This window comes from Neopelma chrysocephalum, unplaced genomic scaffold (genome assembly GCF_003984885.1).
Source record: "Neopelma chrysocephalum unplaced genomic scaffold, ASM398488v2 Primary Assembly neopelma1_70, whole genome shotgun sequence".
In the NCBI taxonomy this organism is placed as follows: Eukaryota; Metazoa; Chordata; class Aves; order Passeriformes; family Pipridae; genus Neopelma; species Neopelma chrysocephalum.
In genome coordinates this window covers 5,463,892-5,480,094 of record NW_020897730.1, presented here as the reverse complement: position 1 = coordinate 5,480,094, position 16,203 = coordinate 5,463,892, and the positions used below count along the sequence as shown (strand labels likewise).

The 16,203-nt window shown below is 43.8% G+C and overlaps 1 protein-coding gene and 1 long non-coding RNA gene across 3 annotated transcripts in view; one reads left to right on the top strand and one right to left on the bottom strand.

Annotated features, from left to right (window-relative positions):
• LOC113969009 overlaps positions 1-5,956 on the top strand; it is a 60,900-nt gene extending 54,944 nt beyond the window's left edge. The window contains exon 3 of the long non-coding RNA XR_003534716.1: positions 5,836-5,956. This is a non-coding gene — a long non-coding RNA (uncharacterized LOC113969009). The remainder of the gene's footprint in view (positions 1-5,835) is intronic.
• Positions 993-6,653, bottom strand: SCG2 (secretogranin II). Of its 2 annotated transcripts, none has more exons than XM_027686061.1 (2): positions 6,554-6,653; positions 993-3,341 (listed from the first exon to the last, which is right to left on the bottom strand). In XM_027686061.1, the coding sequence occupies exon 2, from the start codon at positions 3,325-3,327 to the stop codon at positions 1,459-1,461; it is 1,869 nt and encodes a 622-aa protein (XP_027541862.1). In that variant the 5' UTR covers positions 3,328-3,341; positions 6,554-6,653; the 3' UTR covers positions 993-1,458. The 2 variants fall into 2 exon arrangements, with proteins under 2 accessions (XP_027541862.1, XP_027541863.1); XM_027686062.1 differs by lacking the exon at positions 6,554-6,653 and adding an exon at positions 5,293-5,298 and having other exon boundaries at positions 993-3,343.
• Between the last annotated feature and the right edge of the window lie 9,550 nt (positions 6,654-16,203).

Here is a 16,203-nt window from a genome sequence, read left to right as displayed (position 1 = left end):
ATATTTAAGTATTAAATGTTACTGATTTGACTGAAAGACATTTTTCTAGACTATGGGTATTGTAGGAGCAGTGTTAGGAATAAGGAGACTAAAAATATTAGAAATCAAGGTGATAAAAAATATAATTTGTTAAAAACACAGTTTTGTTTTGAATAAAATACAGTGATTTCAAGTTCCCAGTGTCACAAGCAAGTGAATCTCAGCAGGTTTGTCTTTCTTTAGAAAACAGAGATGAAATTAACTCCGGTATTTTTTCAGTTTAATGTTTAATGTTTTGACTCCTCCGAGTAACAGGAAACAGGAGGATTTTGGTGTTGCCCAGAGCAAGAGCTCTACCTGAGCTCCTGTCGGCTGCAATTGCTCACAGTAATGGTGGCACTGAAGATGAAGTTTTATTTCTGCACCCTTTGTACTTTGCTTGATTAGACATTGCCTCGCCAAAAATCATCCCCACCCCACTTAGCAGAGATGAGCTGCTGAAGAATACCACAGGGAAAACCACTTTTAAACTATAATCCTGGAAATGAGCTGTCCTAGTGAAAATCACGTCTGAGTCACAGAGTTACACAAGCACATTTCCTTCTGTAAAAGAGCCAGAACCTTTCCAGACCATCTACTGCAGGTCATAACAGGAGATCAAAAGACGTTTCAAGTGTCCGAAGTAGTGCACTGAATAACAAAGGTTGTTTGTGTACTTACGTATACATATAATAGATATTTCATGAAAATATTTTTATCAGACAAACCCGTGGTGTTCCTTACAGACGAGTTCCCTGCCTGCCTTTCCTTGGAGCCTGGCTCTTTCTTTGTGGTTGCCATCACTGCCCTTAAGGATAATGCCAATTGGTGTCCTTACAGCCCAGAAAACCAGAAGTTTATGATACCATCTATATTCTATGGGAAAAATAGTATATTTCAAAAAAGTCATCCGTAGAAGTAAAATATGTTTCCAATTAGTATGACTTTATCAACTGTCACAAAGAAACACAGTCGATTGTCCAGAAATAATTTATTCATCAACAATAAAACACTGAATAGAAAAAGCCTTGTAAATAAAACTATATATATATAATGCTTTATTTTTTTATTTGATACTCCACAAAAACCACTACAGACAGTAACAAAATAATCCAATTAATCTTAAAAATTTCAAATTATAATTGTCACTCTTCATTTATCATGTTTTATTAACAATGCAAAGGTAATTTGTTTACATATTATAGTTTTACTTGATATCATTAAATTTTTTCTTAAAACACTTTAAGCAATTTGTTGTTTGCCCCATAATTTATAACATATAAGTATATCAATAAACAATATAACAGCTCTGAGAAAGATATGCAGACTGTTCAATGGTAAATAGTCTACCATAGTTGTTTAGTGGGAGAGCAGGAATAAATCACAACTGAATTGGGATAGAAGTCAACACATTGAAGAGAAATAGTATTTGGGGAACAATTACATGTTTTCCATCGCTCGCTTAGTAATGTGATCTCTTTCAAGCTCTGATTTCTCCTGTTTTAGATACTCTAGCACCTTTGCTAGCATATCCTCATCCAGATACTGCCTGTTCTGTGTGTCATCGGCTTCCCCTGCCATGGAAAGCCTTTTGCTGAGCGAAGCCAACTTCGCAGCCTCCTGTGGTTCCAGCTGATTTAGGTGCTCTCTGATGGCCTGCTCCAGGTGATCATCTTCCTGCAGGTTGCTTTCAGAAGCTGGGACTCGTTTCATCTGGTTTGTATTGATTACTTCGGGATATTTTGCCAACACCTTGGCCAAGTAATCGGCCAGTTCTTCGTCCTTCTCATTCAGTTTCTCATACTCCATTTGTCGCCTTTCCAAGTCGTTCATCCAGGCAGCTTTAGGAAACAGGTGTCCTTTCAATCTTCTGGGAACGTAAGACAGTCTTGGCAAATCATTGTCTTGATTAAGACGGTTTAGTAAATAGGAGGGATTCTGATTAGCTAAATTGTCATTTCCCAGAAGACTGACAATATCTTCAATATTGAGGTCTTCAGGTAGATTTTCTGGAATAAGAGGCTGCTTCATGTACCCGTTTTTAGAGTTTACATTATTTTTAAATATATCGCTCTGTCCTAGATTGGTTTCAGCTATCTCGTCGAGGTCTTCTGGGAATTCTACTTCCTGCTCAGCTTCCAACCTTTCACTCTGAAGCTGCTTTTTGTCTCCAGCTTTCAATATGTCTATTAAATCCTCAGGAGGAATTTGTAAATTCCTTGAGATTTCTATCAGCTGCGCTATAGACTGAGGATCGAGTTGTTTATCCAAAAACATTGATGCTCTTTTTTCCTCAAGTTCTCCAGTCCTTAATTTCCTATTCCCAGCACTACCCATCAGCCTCTTCAGGTAATAATTCATTAGCTTTGAAACATCCTCTGACATTTGATCTTTATTGTCTCTTCTTATTTCATCCTCAAGGAAGTTGAGCTTCCCTGATCTTTTCATTTCATCGTCAATCTCCTCTTCATGTTTATCAATTTCCTCTTTGCTGTCTTTTATCTCTTCCTGGGTTTGGCTTTCCACTTTTTCCTCTATGGGATTCCAATCTTCTCCTCCAACCACATCTTCATAGGCAATGTTATTCACTTTATACACATCATCTTCATCGTCTGTATACAATTTCTGGTCCTCATCCAGCCTTTCTTTCTTGTGGTTACTCGGTCCTGCCATCTTCCCCAACTCCTGAAACACAGACTCCAGTGTGGCAAGGCTTTGGGGGGTGTACTGCTCTTCCACGATTTCATTAGTACGCTTGAAAGGACTGTCTCTTGAACTGTCTTCATAGTGCCCAAGCGGCATTTTGAGATACTTTTGCCACCTCTCAGGCCACTTGTAAGCCTCGTAATCATCACTTACTCCAGCTGGAAAGCTGTTATCTGAACTCAGACCGTAAGGTTTATTCTCCTTTGGGCCAGCTTTTGACTCTTTCTCAGCTTGCCGCAAGGCTTCCAACATTACCTTAACCCACTGGGACTCATCTTCAGTCAAAGAATCCCTTACATTATCTGGTAGGTGAATCTGATCCTTGCTTTCTTTCTGTTGCAGGAGATATGGGACACTTTGATAAGAGTTGTAATCAGGGCTGCTTTCTCCCTTGTTAGCTTGCTTGCGAAGATCTTCTATGTATTCCAGTGCTTTGATCATATCAGGGTTTGGGAGTCTTTGTAAGTTTTTCATTACATAGTCTGGATCTTTCTGAAGCAGCTGATGCTGCTGGAAGGAGGCTGCATCAACCCAACAGATGAGGACAAAGAAAAAGGTGAGAGTGCAGGCTGCTCCAGGCTGGAAGGTTTTAGTTTCTGCCATATTTAAAATATTTCCTTTAAATAAAGAAGAAAAAGGAAAAAAGAAGCAGTTAACACATGGAGACAGACTTAGGAAACTGAGGTATGCTAGAAATTTCTTATCTTTAAGCTCCACATACTTTATGAACATTAATTTTCCAATGGCAGCAAAAAAGTAGAAAATCCCAATGCTATATAGCTCATGAAATGCCCATAGGGGAATCTAGATGCCATTTTGGTTATGAAAATGAAGCTCCTGAATGGTAAAATCAGTGTATCCATATATTTAAATGCTGCTCAAAATATTAATATTAAAACTGCAGACAGAATTATTTTGTGAGATTGCTCCATAAGGCATCTAATTTCATGCCAGGATAATATTTCTGAATAGTGCTAGACTGTAATAAAATTAATGTGATGAAGTGGAGAACATGGCATATAAAATTACTTGCAAGTTTATTTCTGTCATTACTGATAGTGCTATTTCTTCCTTTTTTGCTATTTCATTTTAAAACCCCATTATTTGTATTACAGGTGAATTTTAATTAATGACTCTATGAGTCGCTTTTCTATGGGCAGTGATCCCCGATATGAGTGACAAACTATAATTTATCCTAAAGGTACAATATAATTTTACTGAATCCCTTAAAACCCATCTTGGAAATGAGCTCGAGTAGGTAGGTTCTGAGTGGTGATTTCATTCATTTGCTCATTCATTCACTTCAGCAGAAATTGAATCAGGTCCCAGGACAGGCAGAAACATGACCATTGGCAAATTCAGTTAGAATAGATCAGTAGAAGCCCATGTCTGCCCAGCTTATGCCAGTCAACAATAAACTCTGGAGCAGAATTGGGATAAATATGCCTCCAGCTGAATTAAGATGATTATAGCACCACTGTGTATGAGGATACAGCTGTAAAAGCCCTGCCTTGCAGGGAGCTGAGCACCCTCCACACAGCACAGAGAAAAACTGGCATCAGTCATATTTCCTAAGAGATGCTCAGGCACTGATACACTTGGGCCATGAGACAGATCAGACTTTTTTCTGATCCAGTTACACTAACAAATAAAGTACAAAAACGAGAAAGGAATTATAAAGATAGAAACTGCTTTGATTAATTGACCTATTTTGGTTCCTTTGGTTTTTGGCTTGGTAAAAGCATCCTGTTGAGACATTGGTGGTTCATGACAAACTGAATGAGCTATGTATACCACTGTTTACCCACTGCTGTAAGTAGAGAGTGAGCATGAATATGCTCATTTCAGCTCACTTGTAGATTTTTCCGCTCAGTTTTTGTTCTTAACATAATGTGACTTAACTAAATAATTAAAGCACTATCAGTTCAGAGAGCTGCTATTTTCCCCTTCAGTGTGCTTGGGAAAACTAAGTCATGATAGCAAACAATTTCCCCAAACATTTCTGGCTTCAAGCCTGGATATGTTTGAGCATTGATTTCACATAGGATTAGTTCAACAGCTGATTAGAAGGTCCCACCCTCCAGATCTGAATTTGCCCTGAAACAAAGCTCACACATTGTTTCACTTTCTGTCACGGAAAAGGCACTGGCCCTGTGCATAAATGTGTGTCTCCATGAAAAAAAAAGAAAAAAGGCAATTTGCTACTTTCTGTAGCAAACAAATTAAATTAAGGCTTTCTTTTCCAGCAAAGAGACTGATTATTAACAGAGTTAGTTTGATTAGTGAGTGAGAAACTGTCCTTTTCGAAGGGTGGGGGAAGGGAAATTCATTCCATAATCATTTACCAAGCACCTCCCACTCCCAAAGACCAGGAACTCACCCTCCTTCGCTGCACACAATTTGGATTGTTACAGCCTTTGTAAGAGCTGTTGGCATCCCATTAAAATCAAAATGTGTGCAGCCAGGCAAAGTTTAGTTTAGTGTTCCACAAGGACATTGCTCAGCTGGATATTTCCTTTGCAGGAATAACAGGCCATTGGCTCCTGTCTTCATATTTTGTGTGCATTTGCCTCTAAGTCAATTTCCACTTCTAATTTATTGGTAGATAATACTTGAAAGCCTTGTCAAATGGATTTGGGAATGATTTATTTTAAAAGCTTTGAGTGTTGGTCATAAATCTTGTCATTAAATATAACTCTAAGGTAAGAGGACTCCTCCCCAGCCCTTCAGACTTTAATTCCTTTTTTTTTTTTTAAACAGAGGACATTTTAGACTGTCTTTAGGATCTATAGTAAACATTCTCTGCTGTGTCTCTCAAAGGTCAATATACTAAAAGGGCTCTTTTGTCTCCAGATGGATAATTGTGAAGCTAGTCTAGATGGAGAGCATATTTTCTCCTCTATTAGCACCTAACAAACAGGAAAATCATCTTTTAGCCAACAAATGAAGATGAAGTTCCTCTTTACAAAATGAAGTAATCATGTTCACAATTTAAAACGTACAAAGGCAGTGCAGACTGACAAAAGTTCCCTAAAAAACAAACACAAAAAATAATCTCCTTTCTGGGATGTTTCCATGGTAGCAGTAATTTTTTCTCTTGATCTCTCTCAGCAGTTGTCTCTGATGTGAGTGTAATGTTTCCAGTGAAAATTTGCTATGAAAACTCATAGGTTTTCCTGGAGATGTGTCCCTTCCCTGACAGTCTGAGGCAAAATCTAACAGCAGTTTTTCATAAGGTAAATAAATATATCATGCACTCTCCCGCCCGTTTTTGTTTGTTTGTTTGTTTTTTCCATAAATAACACGACTGCCGCAAATTTGCCTTGTTTAAAAGCATCTCTAATCCTTTACCCTGTGCAAGGGACTGAAAACATTGAACAAAACAACAACGAGGTGAGCAGAAGGGCACAAACCCAAATCCCCGGCAGATCTGAGCGAATATAACGACTGTTTGCATACGGACACATCTGGGAAGCGAGTCGAGGCGCTGTTTGCATCCCAGGGAACATCTCTGCCCGTACTCGGAGTGCCTGAAGTGCTATGTCGGTGACCCGGCACGACTGAACGCCATCGCTGACGGGAGCGCTCTGCCTCCCGTCTTCAGCCACGAGCGACGCTGAGAACACGTATATAACGTATATAATGTGCACAGTGACAGGGTCACATTTTGCAGAGATATTTTTCATCGCAAGCCCCAGCCCCACTGCCTCGCTGCGTGGCATCGCCCCTCGCTCGGTGTGGGTTCCCCGCCGGTGCCGGCCGAGCCCCCCCGTGCAGCCGAGGGTCGGCGGTACCGGGGCTCCCCGATGCCCGCCCGGCGCATCCCTACCTGCCTCTCCTGCCTCTCCCGCCGCTCCTGCCGCTCCCGCCGCCTTCAGCACCGGGACAGCGCCCGCTTATACCGCCCTCGCCCGCACGTCACGGCCGCGCCCCGCCCCGCCCCGCCCGACCGGCGGAGCCGCGGAGGGACCCCCATCCACCCGGGCGGGCAAAACCGGGAGCGGCAAACAGGGGGGAGATGAAAAAGAGGGGAGAAGAGTAAAAACGAAAGAGGGAAAAATAAAACGCGAAAAAAAAGGCAAGAGAAGGGAAAAGGGAGGCGAGGAAAAAAAGAAGAGTGAAAGGGGGAAAAGGGATTAAAAAGAAAAAAAAACCAAAAAGGCAGACGTGATACAGACGTTGCCTTCTGCTTCTCAGCTCCCACGGGCTGGGAGGGGGGACTTGAGAAACCCGACCTGCACCTCGGGGGTGGATGAAGATGGCCCTCACCTCGAGGGGTGGGTGCCAGCCAAGCCAGCAGCAGGGACACACGCCTAGGGCTGTGGGGCAGGAACGCAGCTGGGGACACGCAGGGGCTGGAGGTGGGTGTGAGCCCAAGTGCGAGGAAAACCCTGTGCACAAGGGTCAGTGTGAGTGTGTGTGCACGTGTGTGTGTGTGTGTGTGTGTGTGCCTGGCTGTGCCCATGCCTCGGCAGGAACTGGCCTTTCAATAGCTATGGCCAGCAAGGGTTTTTTTATTTATTTTCTTTAGTTCATTGACTGAGCCATTGTAGCACAGGTCTGGCTTTGTCACAGGGCAGGGACAGTCCACGGCATCTGTGGCCTCATCATCAGGCGTGGGAGGCCCAGGAGCTCCAGACCAACTACAGGAGGGTGCCCCTGGGGGAGGGGGCTGTGCGGGGGGAATGACACTCCTTCACTCTGTGCCTGATGCAGATGGAAAAACTGAAGCATGTCGGGGAAAGATAAGGTAGAAGGTTCCCCTGCCCCCGTAGCCCCCTGCCCTGGCCTTTGGTGTGGGAGAGGGAAAGCTCCTCACTCCTTCAGGGCTCTGCCTCTGCCAGTGGCTGTGGCATGGGACTGGGACCAGGCTGGCACTCCCCCAGACGGGGATGGAGCCAGAGAGGAACTACTCACCTCTGGCACCACTGCCAGGCACTGCTGGCGATGCCCTCGCAGTTTTAACTCCATTGTCAGCACTCCAAGTGCAAAGGGTAGTGCTTGCACGCCTGGATCACTAGGGTGAGTAAATACTACTATGCCATAAATCACAAAGCACGAGATGTTACACGTTGCTTCAGCTGATGCTCTGGGCTTTTGCTTCTTCCTTCTGCTTCCTTTCTATTCCAGGAAGGTTGTTTTACTTTGGCTTTTAAGTAAGGATTCCTTTTATCCAAAAATAAATCTTTCCTGACAATTTTGACCTTTTACAGCACAAAATGGAAAAAAACCCTAGGATGAATATATCTTTCAAACCAATAAATGTTACCAAATTAAATTGTCCTAAGAACAGAAAGGTAGAAATGATTGTAGCCATGAACACAGACAAAAAGACTATCCTGGCTGCATCTGCTCTAGTTGACATGGAGATCTGGAAATAGAGATCTTTTTCACCTCACGTAGTTTTATGAGTAAAATATAGTATCAGTTTTTGTGCTGAAACTCTTCAGCAGCAGTTTGTTTCGGGCCCCAGATACCAACCAACATGCTCCCTTTCACCACCAGACCCAGGAAAAAAAGACCCAAAGGAAATGTTGCATTAGGGCCCATGATGGCAACTGTGAAGAAGGGAAAAATAAAGGCATCTGCTGCAGTAAGCAGAAGGAAAGGCCCAAGTGCCCCCTGGGCAGCTGGGAACTGTACTGCTGAACACCACATCCCCTTCAGCAAGGCTCTGAATGCCCACAAAACATAGCACTGCAGACATTGCTGTTGCTAATACACCTCAGTCCACACTCAGTGTGATCAAAACAAACAAAAAAACAATAACAAAAAACACCAGAAGAAAATTACTTGATTCAGATTTTCAGGATTTTTCTTGTGCCTCTGCAGGTATTTCCATCAGACTCTTGTGCATTCTGCCACCAAATGCCTAATGCATCTAGCAAATCCTTTGCCATGAAATCATACTGCTGAACACCATCCATCTATCCCTGCTCTTTAGATTAGTGCATATTAACCAGATTAATTGGCACATCAGCGAGATTCCATCCTCCTTAACCACTCACCTGAGATTTACAGCACGTAAAGTCAGGCAGACACTTGACTTAGGTCTCTGCTGTGGCTATTCTGGGTTCAGTGGATAAAATTTACCAAAGGCTGTCTACAATTCAGCTGTCAATTTTACTCCATATCAAAAAATATTGCCTGGACTTTGCACTTATGACTGGTTGCATCTGCACAACCTTATAAGGAGGGCCTTCCTGACTGTACTTTTTTTGTTCATATTGAATGTATGGCATTCTTTTCCTCAGAATGAGTCATGCAACAGAAAATTTGATCTGTTCTGTAATCAGAAGTTCCATGGCATTTTATACAAGAGTGTGATCACATCACAGCATCTCTGAATTTTAGGATATTGCATTAGAACTAACTTAGCATCAACTGCTTAAGCAAAGGAGCTCGGTGATCTTGTTTTTCTGAGTGCATTTTGACTGTGTTGCATCCTTTTGTGGATCCTGGGAACAGACCAGCTATATACACAATGATTTCTCTGAACAGCTTGCCTTGTCACATGCTCTAGCTAGCCATGCATCATGAGAAGATAAAAGTTAATCAATCACCCCTGCACCTTGCTTCAAAGGGCTTTTATTCCATTTCATGTAAGAAAGAGGGCATGGGTGGGGGGTGGGGGGTACTTCACTGCATCAAACAGGCTATAGGACTCCAGCCACTCTCTTGTGTCACACTCAGCTGAAAGATCATCATCGCCAAAGTTACTGGAGAAAGAAAAGTCAGGCAACTTGTCTTCAGGAGGAAGCAAGGTCTGGCATGGTCACTGGTGTCACTGTCCTTGTGCCCAGGCCCTGGGACAGCACCAGCACCAGTGTAGTGATGAACCATGGCCAGAACCACCACTGTTCATGGACTGCAGCTTCCCACCAGACCTGCCTCCCACCACACCTGCCCAGCTCACAGGAGAGGATGGAACAATGATCTTGTTCTATGACTATCCCAGCAGCAATGTGCAAGCAGCACATTTGTCTGGCTGCTGTAGCCCTTTTCTAAACACCAAAATAGTTTTGCAGTTTATGCACTTCACTTCAGCTCTAGCTCTCTCCTCCTGTAATTCATGTCACCAAAGATCAGCACTGCTTAAAAATAAAGCAGGGTTGTGTCAATATTGATTATTTCCCCCCCTTCCTCTGTTTCCAGTAGCAACTAAAAATAATTTACAATTCATTACAGACATGGCATTTCCTGCAGAATAAGTGCCATTGTAACATTTAAAATTCAGTCCATATCTGACTTGAATATCTGCATTTAGTCTGTATATAATGAGAAAGAGGAGGTTTTCTTTCCTCAGAAAAAGCTCATCTGCCATCATAGATATAGATTCTTTAAAATTATTTTAATTTTAAAATACTTGAACTCTGCTTGTGTCCAACACCAGATTTGTTATTTTCTGCTCATTTTGCACGCTTGAAAGACCAATCATATTTGTATGCAAATATTTTTGGCCTCCCTAAATTTAGTGCACAAAAAATGGCTCAAATTTCATTACCAAAGCCATAAGGGGAGGGATAAATACAGCATTGTAAGGAAAAGTAAGGGCTTTGCAGTTTGTAACCACAGTCCTTTAAAAACAGGGATGTCAAGGCAAGGGTCTGCTGGCTGTAGATCACTGGGCTTTATTCCACGCTGCAAAGAGATTAAGTAGGTTTAACACCAGCCTGACCGACACGTCTCCCTGAAGGGACATTTCAAGAACAGGTTTTGACAAGGAAAAACAAAAAAACCAAAATCCTTACTTTTACCCAACATTTACTTGTTCAGGATTTCAGGCTGCCTGCTTGTAAAAAGAATTAACCAGGAAGAGGAGCCTTAGGCTAGGCTTGGCTGCCACCCCTGAGACATGGGTGTGTGCCCACCTCTGCAGTGTGGACGCACCAACCACCTTGCCAGTGTCATTGTTTCAGCACCAGCTCCTTGTGCCACTAGTGGGGTTTCCATACCCGTATGCCTGAGGCTTCCTTGGCACCCGGAGAGCCTGTGCAGGTGCCCACAGGAGGAGGTGGCAAGACAGGTGGTAGCTTGGCTGAGGGCACCTGGCAGGCTCTTGTTGCATGCATGCCCAGCAACCTGCACAGCAACCCCCCTGGCCCAGCACAACTGCTTAGGACAGAGTTAAACTGCAATGGGAACCAGTGCTCTGCAATGGGAATCACTGCTCTGCAGTGGGAATCACTGCTCTGCAATGGGAATCACTGCTCTGCAGTGGGCATCACTGCTCTGCAATGGGAATCACTGCTCTGCAGTGGGAATCACTGCTCTGCAATGGGAATCACTGCTCTGCAGTGGGAATCACTGCTCTGCAATGGGAATCACGGCCCTGCACCTACGGCAGCTCAGCCCTCCTGTGCCAGGGCTGGGGTCACCTGAGGTTCAGCTCTGCTGCACCTGCTCAGAGTCCTTCCCTGGGGCTTTGTCACCTCTCAAGTGCCTCTTGTTTTCTCCAGTGACTGCTGGAGGAGCCCAGCCCTGTTGCCTCACTGCTCCTACCTCCCTGCCCATTGACCTACACTTGATGCCTCAAGCTTGGGATAATCAGGGTCCACCCCATAGCGGAAACCCTCTGCTCAGGGCAGGAGAATGGGATCTATCAGCTCAGCCAGGACCAGAGAGGCAGAGAAGCCTGCACTGGAAAGAGCTGCAAAAGCAGCAGATGAATCAACAGGGTAAGAGTTTACTGCTATACTTGTTCCAGTGCAGCCTCCAGTTTGAGTACAATGCACAGGAATAGCAGAACACCAACGGACTGGGGAATATATGTCTTCTCATATAAACACCGAATTATTTTTATCCCCAGGCCTCCCACACACACATACTCACATATTTTCTTCCGTGGCGTTTCAAGGCTTTTCACAAGCCTGTGACATCTGCTTACCAACATTTGGTGTAAAAATATCGGTATCTTCTCTGCACGGCTGTTCTGAGTGCTACATTTACCAGCCAGTAAAGATCAAGAGTCTCCTGGGAGCTGGCTGGATCAAACTGTCATGATTTCAGCATTGCTTTGCGTCAGACAGCAGAATTTAAAGTCAAAACACAGATAGTTGAGGGAGGAAGACAATGTGAAACCCTGAGTCATACCCTGCTGAGGGTGAGGAGAACAGATTAATAGACAGCAAACATGAATGAAACCGAAGGGTTCGTTTTAGTCATGAGGCTGCTTCTGAAACCCAAAATAGGATTTCTTTTTAGTTGTTGAGCATGAAAAGAGGATTTCTTTGCACCTTGCCAAGGAGAAGTTGAGAGAAGAGTTTTAATTAGCGTGGGGCAGGCTCCCCTTTCCCTTGACACTCCAAGGAGCTCAGCTGCAGGGCTTGCTGTGCTCAGGCAGGATTTGCTGCTCGCAGGTTGCTCTAACGATGCGTCACCTACAGGACACTGCACGACCTGGCAACTTTTAGCATTGTTTGGATAAAAAAGCCTCAGCCAACTTTTCTTTGCTAAAGTTGAGCCCAAAACATCTGCTGATAACCAGATTATTTATTTTTGAGGAGCTGCGCCGCTCCCCGGTGCTGACTCGTGGGGGAAGGAGACAAAGCAACCATGCCTTGGGAGTTGGGGAAACTGCACAGGATCACCCCAAATCATTGGAGATTACATAACTGAGACCTAAGCCTTTCAGAGCAGCTGTGGCAACAATCATCATCGGCAGACAGCAAAACCAGTTTGCCTCTGCCTTCCTGTGTCAAGCTCCTTGGCTGGTGTGAGTGTCCAATCTGGGGTATTGGTCACTTTGGGGTATTTGGGTCAGCCAGAATTGTCTTTCAGTGACATTTTTTCATAAGAGAACACAAAGATTTTACAAGAGAGAGAAAAAAGTTGGCACAACAGCGATCTGTACACACATTTATGTGAGTTTTCATTTTAAATAAACAGAGAGAAGTGCTTTCACAGCTCTGCATAAGGCTGGTTCCATTATTTAGTCCTCTGCTAAATCATTCAGCAATTCTGCTTTGCAGAAACTTCACGATCTTGGGGCTAAGCCATTTCTATCCCTTACTTACATTAAAGCCTCATTAATTTTCACATTAATCACTCATAAACATGAAGAAGCTCAGTGATTTTGGATCTCCCTGTCTCCAGCAGAAAGTCTCCATTCTGCTATCTGCTGCCTTGTCTAACAACACAGGATAGGGCTCAGAGTAGCAGAAATGCCACTCCAAAATTAATATTCCTGTTCTTACTCTTTTTTTTCTTTTGAGAATCCAGCCATTCTCAAAGCATGGGTTACCATGCTGGCATTACTGCATGTGGGCAAATGTTCCTCCATGCCCAAGCCATTAGGGCAACAGGTGCTTTAGCAGTGCAGCGTGTGAGAATCTATGTGCTAAAGCTGAGAGGGCAAAAAGCCACGCTCTGTTTCCATGCCATAATACATTACCACAATTTTCTCTTGCATTGTCCTTATTAGTGTCATTAGTTTCACTGGTGCCACTACAGCCTTTTTTGTGGCTATAGGTTTGTCCTTTGCTTAGTATGTATATGCATACATTCCAGCCCTATTGTAATTTATACAGATATGGGTCAAAATCAAATCTAGTATTTGGTTAAGAATGGGACAAAAATAGAAAAAGAAGACTCCGTGCAAAGCATTGCACAGAGACAGAATTTCCTCCGGGAGACAACTTCTACAAGAAGAAGTGGACAAGGCAGAACCACTTCATGTGATTTTTAAAAAACATATACTATATTAAAAGTTTATTCAACATAATAATGAGTGATTTCATGAAAAAGAGAGCACAAATTCATATGTCCCATGTTGTTATAGCTGTTAGCATTTGTCACATCAGCATCAAAGCAGAAATCTTGTAGTTTCAGAGTTGAACTGCACTAACTTTGTATTTCAGGATACAGAGCCAGGGAGAGCTGGCTGGCTTCAATAGTTTAGTAGTTGTAGGATCAAGGCAAGTCCAGGAACTTGGTGGAAAAAGCAGAGCAGATGCAGGTTTAATCATTTACTCCCCAACCTTGCACCTTCCTCGCTGCAGTCAGGCGTGAGAACAGAAGCAGCATGGCCCATTGACCTACTGACAGAGGAAATCCTGGGTGGTGAGGATTCAGTGCCATCGTCCAGATACTCAGGAGGCATATTCTGAATGGCAGGAGACAAAGAAATCAAGCAATGTGGTCTGGGAGCAGCACAATTCCACAATGCGCAAGTATACGTGGAAAGCCACCGCGTTCCATCCAGTGTGGATAGGGTGGGAGCCAGAGGGTGGGTACATCTGGGTACATGGCACAACATGGCATCCATCCACTGGAAAGATTAAGAGCTCTGTTAACATCTATAATTTGCCTTTTCTTATCACTCAGTGATAAAAAGGTCTCTTGGGGCAGGAAAAAAAGTGATAGGCAGGCTGCTCCTTTCTCTACCAAAAGACAAAATACAAGCAGTGACATTGTTTCCCCAAACAGGCTTCAATCTACTGGACAACTACTAACACTTCTGCAAGCTGCGAAGAACATTTGCTTGGAAGTCCAAACTGTTTTAATAGCAGTCTTGCATCTCTCTCAGCTATCAGAGCCTTTATTGGCAAGTAAAATCCATATAATAATGAGAAAATGCTGTGATTTTCCCCTAAGGCAATTATTTTCTGTTGACACACCTTACTGGTGAGTGCCTGAGATGGGCTGAGTGCCTTTTCCAGCCCTGAGGCTCCTGCTTGGCAGGATTCATTTTCCACCAGACTTTTAACTGGTAACTATATTTTGAACCAGCCCTGCTGCTGCAAACCATCTCCCCGGGTCCATTCCACCAGCAGTGGGGCCACACATACCGAAAATCACAGCCCAGGAGCTGCTCACCAATGCAACCTGCGTCCCCCAAGGACTCAGTGGCCATCTTCCAAAAAATGTCAGGTATCCTGTCATCCATATCCACTGCATTCAGCATGATGCTGCATCTCATAGAAGTGTTCTGCTCTCCCAAAATAAATTGTTTGAAATTCAAGGCAAAGGCAATTCATTGCAGCTGTCTCAAATCAGGTCGCAGAGCCCTGTGATGAATTACTGTCAGCCTCACCGGGAGCGTGGCTCGCATACGCTCCTGCACAGACATGGGGTCACAGGGAGCTGTTGCCTGGCTGTGGTTTTCCACTGGCGTATCTCAAGAGGAACCAAAAGGCCAGATACGATCTCTGGCACTGGAGATTTTGTCTGAAGAGCTAAATGGATTACTTGTCCCTGCAGGTAGGTTTTCACCATCTGTTGCAGATGTAATATTGATGAGGTTCTCAATTCTAACTGTTTCATGATCTTATTATATGAAAAACAAACAAAACCAAACACGGCCCTCCTCTTCAGAGTTGCTGATGCTTGTTTTTGATCAGGGTGTCGTGACCAACATGTTGTTGGGGTGGTATCTTCTCAGCTTCTCCTGACGTGGTGCTGCCTGTTGCGGCAGGTGTATACGGTGCTCCCCACAGCACCCTGCTGCTGCTTCGTGCCTCTCTGACCACGGCTGCAAAAACTGTCCTGGCCCAGTGGCTGTTTGCAAAGCCTCAGTGGCTGGTTCTCACCCTGGTGCATGAAGGCCCTTTTCTTGCACCTCATCCTCTCTTCTGCAAGGACTCAGCAGTGCCTGGTGTGTGTGGACTCGGTCCTGTGCAGAAGCAATCCTCCCTGAGCTCCTGTGAAGGACGTCAATCCCATCTTATATTTTTTGAAGAACAGAGGTGTTCTGTATGGGACAGGAAGAAATAGAAAGGAGGAAGTGTAACAAGTGAGGGGACAGAGCAAAAATTGATAAGTGGCGAAAGCAGCCAGCTGCCAGGGATGCAGCTGCAGTACGTGAGCCAGCACAGCATGGAGACGGATGCGCCTCTGGAAACCATGGACAGAGGCTCCGAGCTGGAAAGACCAGATGGTGCAGGAGCTGAGGCAGGAATGTTGAGTCTCTCTTTGAGGGTCTGTGCCAAGGAGGTGGGACCAAAGGGTAATTAGGCTGATGAACAAGGATATTAAATGTATGAAATGAGGCTTACAATAGAAGAGAAATCTTAGGAAAAATTAGTTGAACGGAGAAGCATAACAGAGCAAATCCCAGCACAATTAACCTGCAGGGAAGCAGAAATAAAGAGCCTGCTCCCAAAAGTAAATCCATCCAAAAACTCCAGTTATGTTTCCTGATTTTTACCCACCAAGTACATATATAGATTACAACCACTTATTTGCTTTTAAAAAGCAGTAAAACTATGCGATTCAAAGTATATACTTCAGTTGTAATTAGACCAAATATATTTGGAACATGCACAAAATTAAAAACATATCTAAGTGCTTTGAGCAGCAGTCAGTGTTTGCTGAATGAGAGCCCTTAACCATGACTTTTAATTAGTATTGGCAAAATTCTTAGTCTTAAGTTTTTGTTATTACTTCTCACAGCTGCTTAGACAGCCAGGGCTCTGAGATCATCTATCCACAGACAGCGTACCAAACAGAACTGCAGAGACTTTTCTGTGCCAGTGGCAT

Coding starts and splice junctions, on each gene's coding strand:
- SCG2 (XM_027686061.1), bottom strand. CDS start 3,327: ATGGCAGAAACTAAAACCTTCCAGCCTGGAGCAGCCTGCACTCTCACC.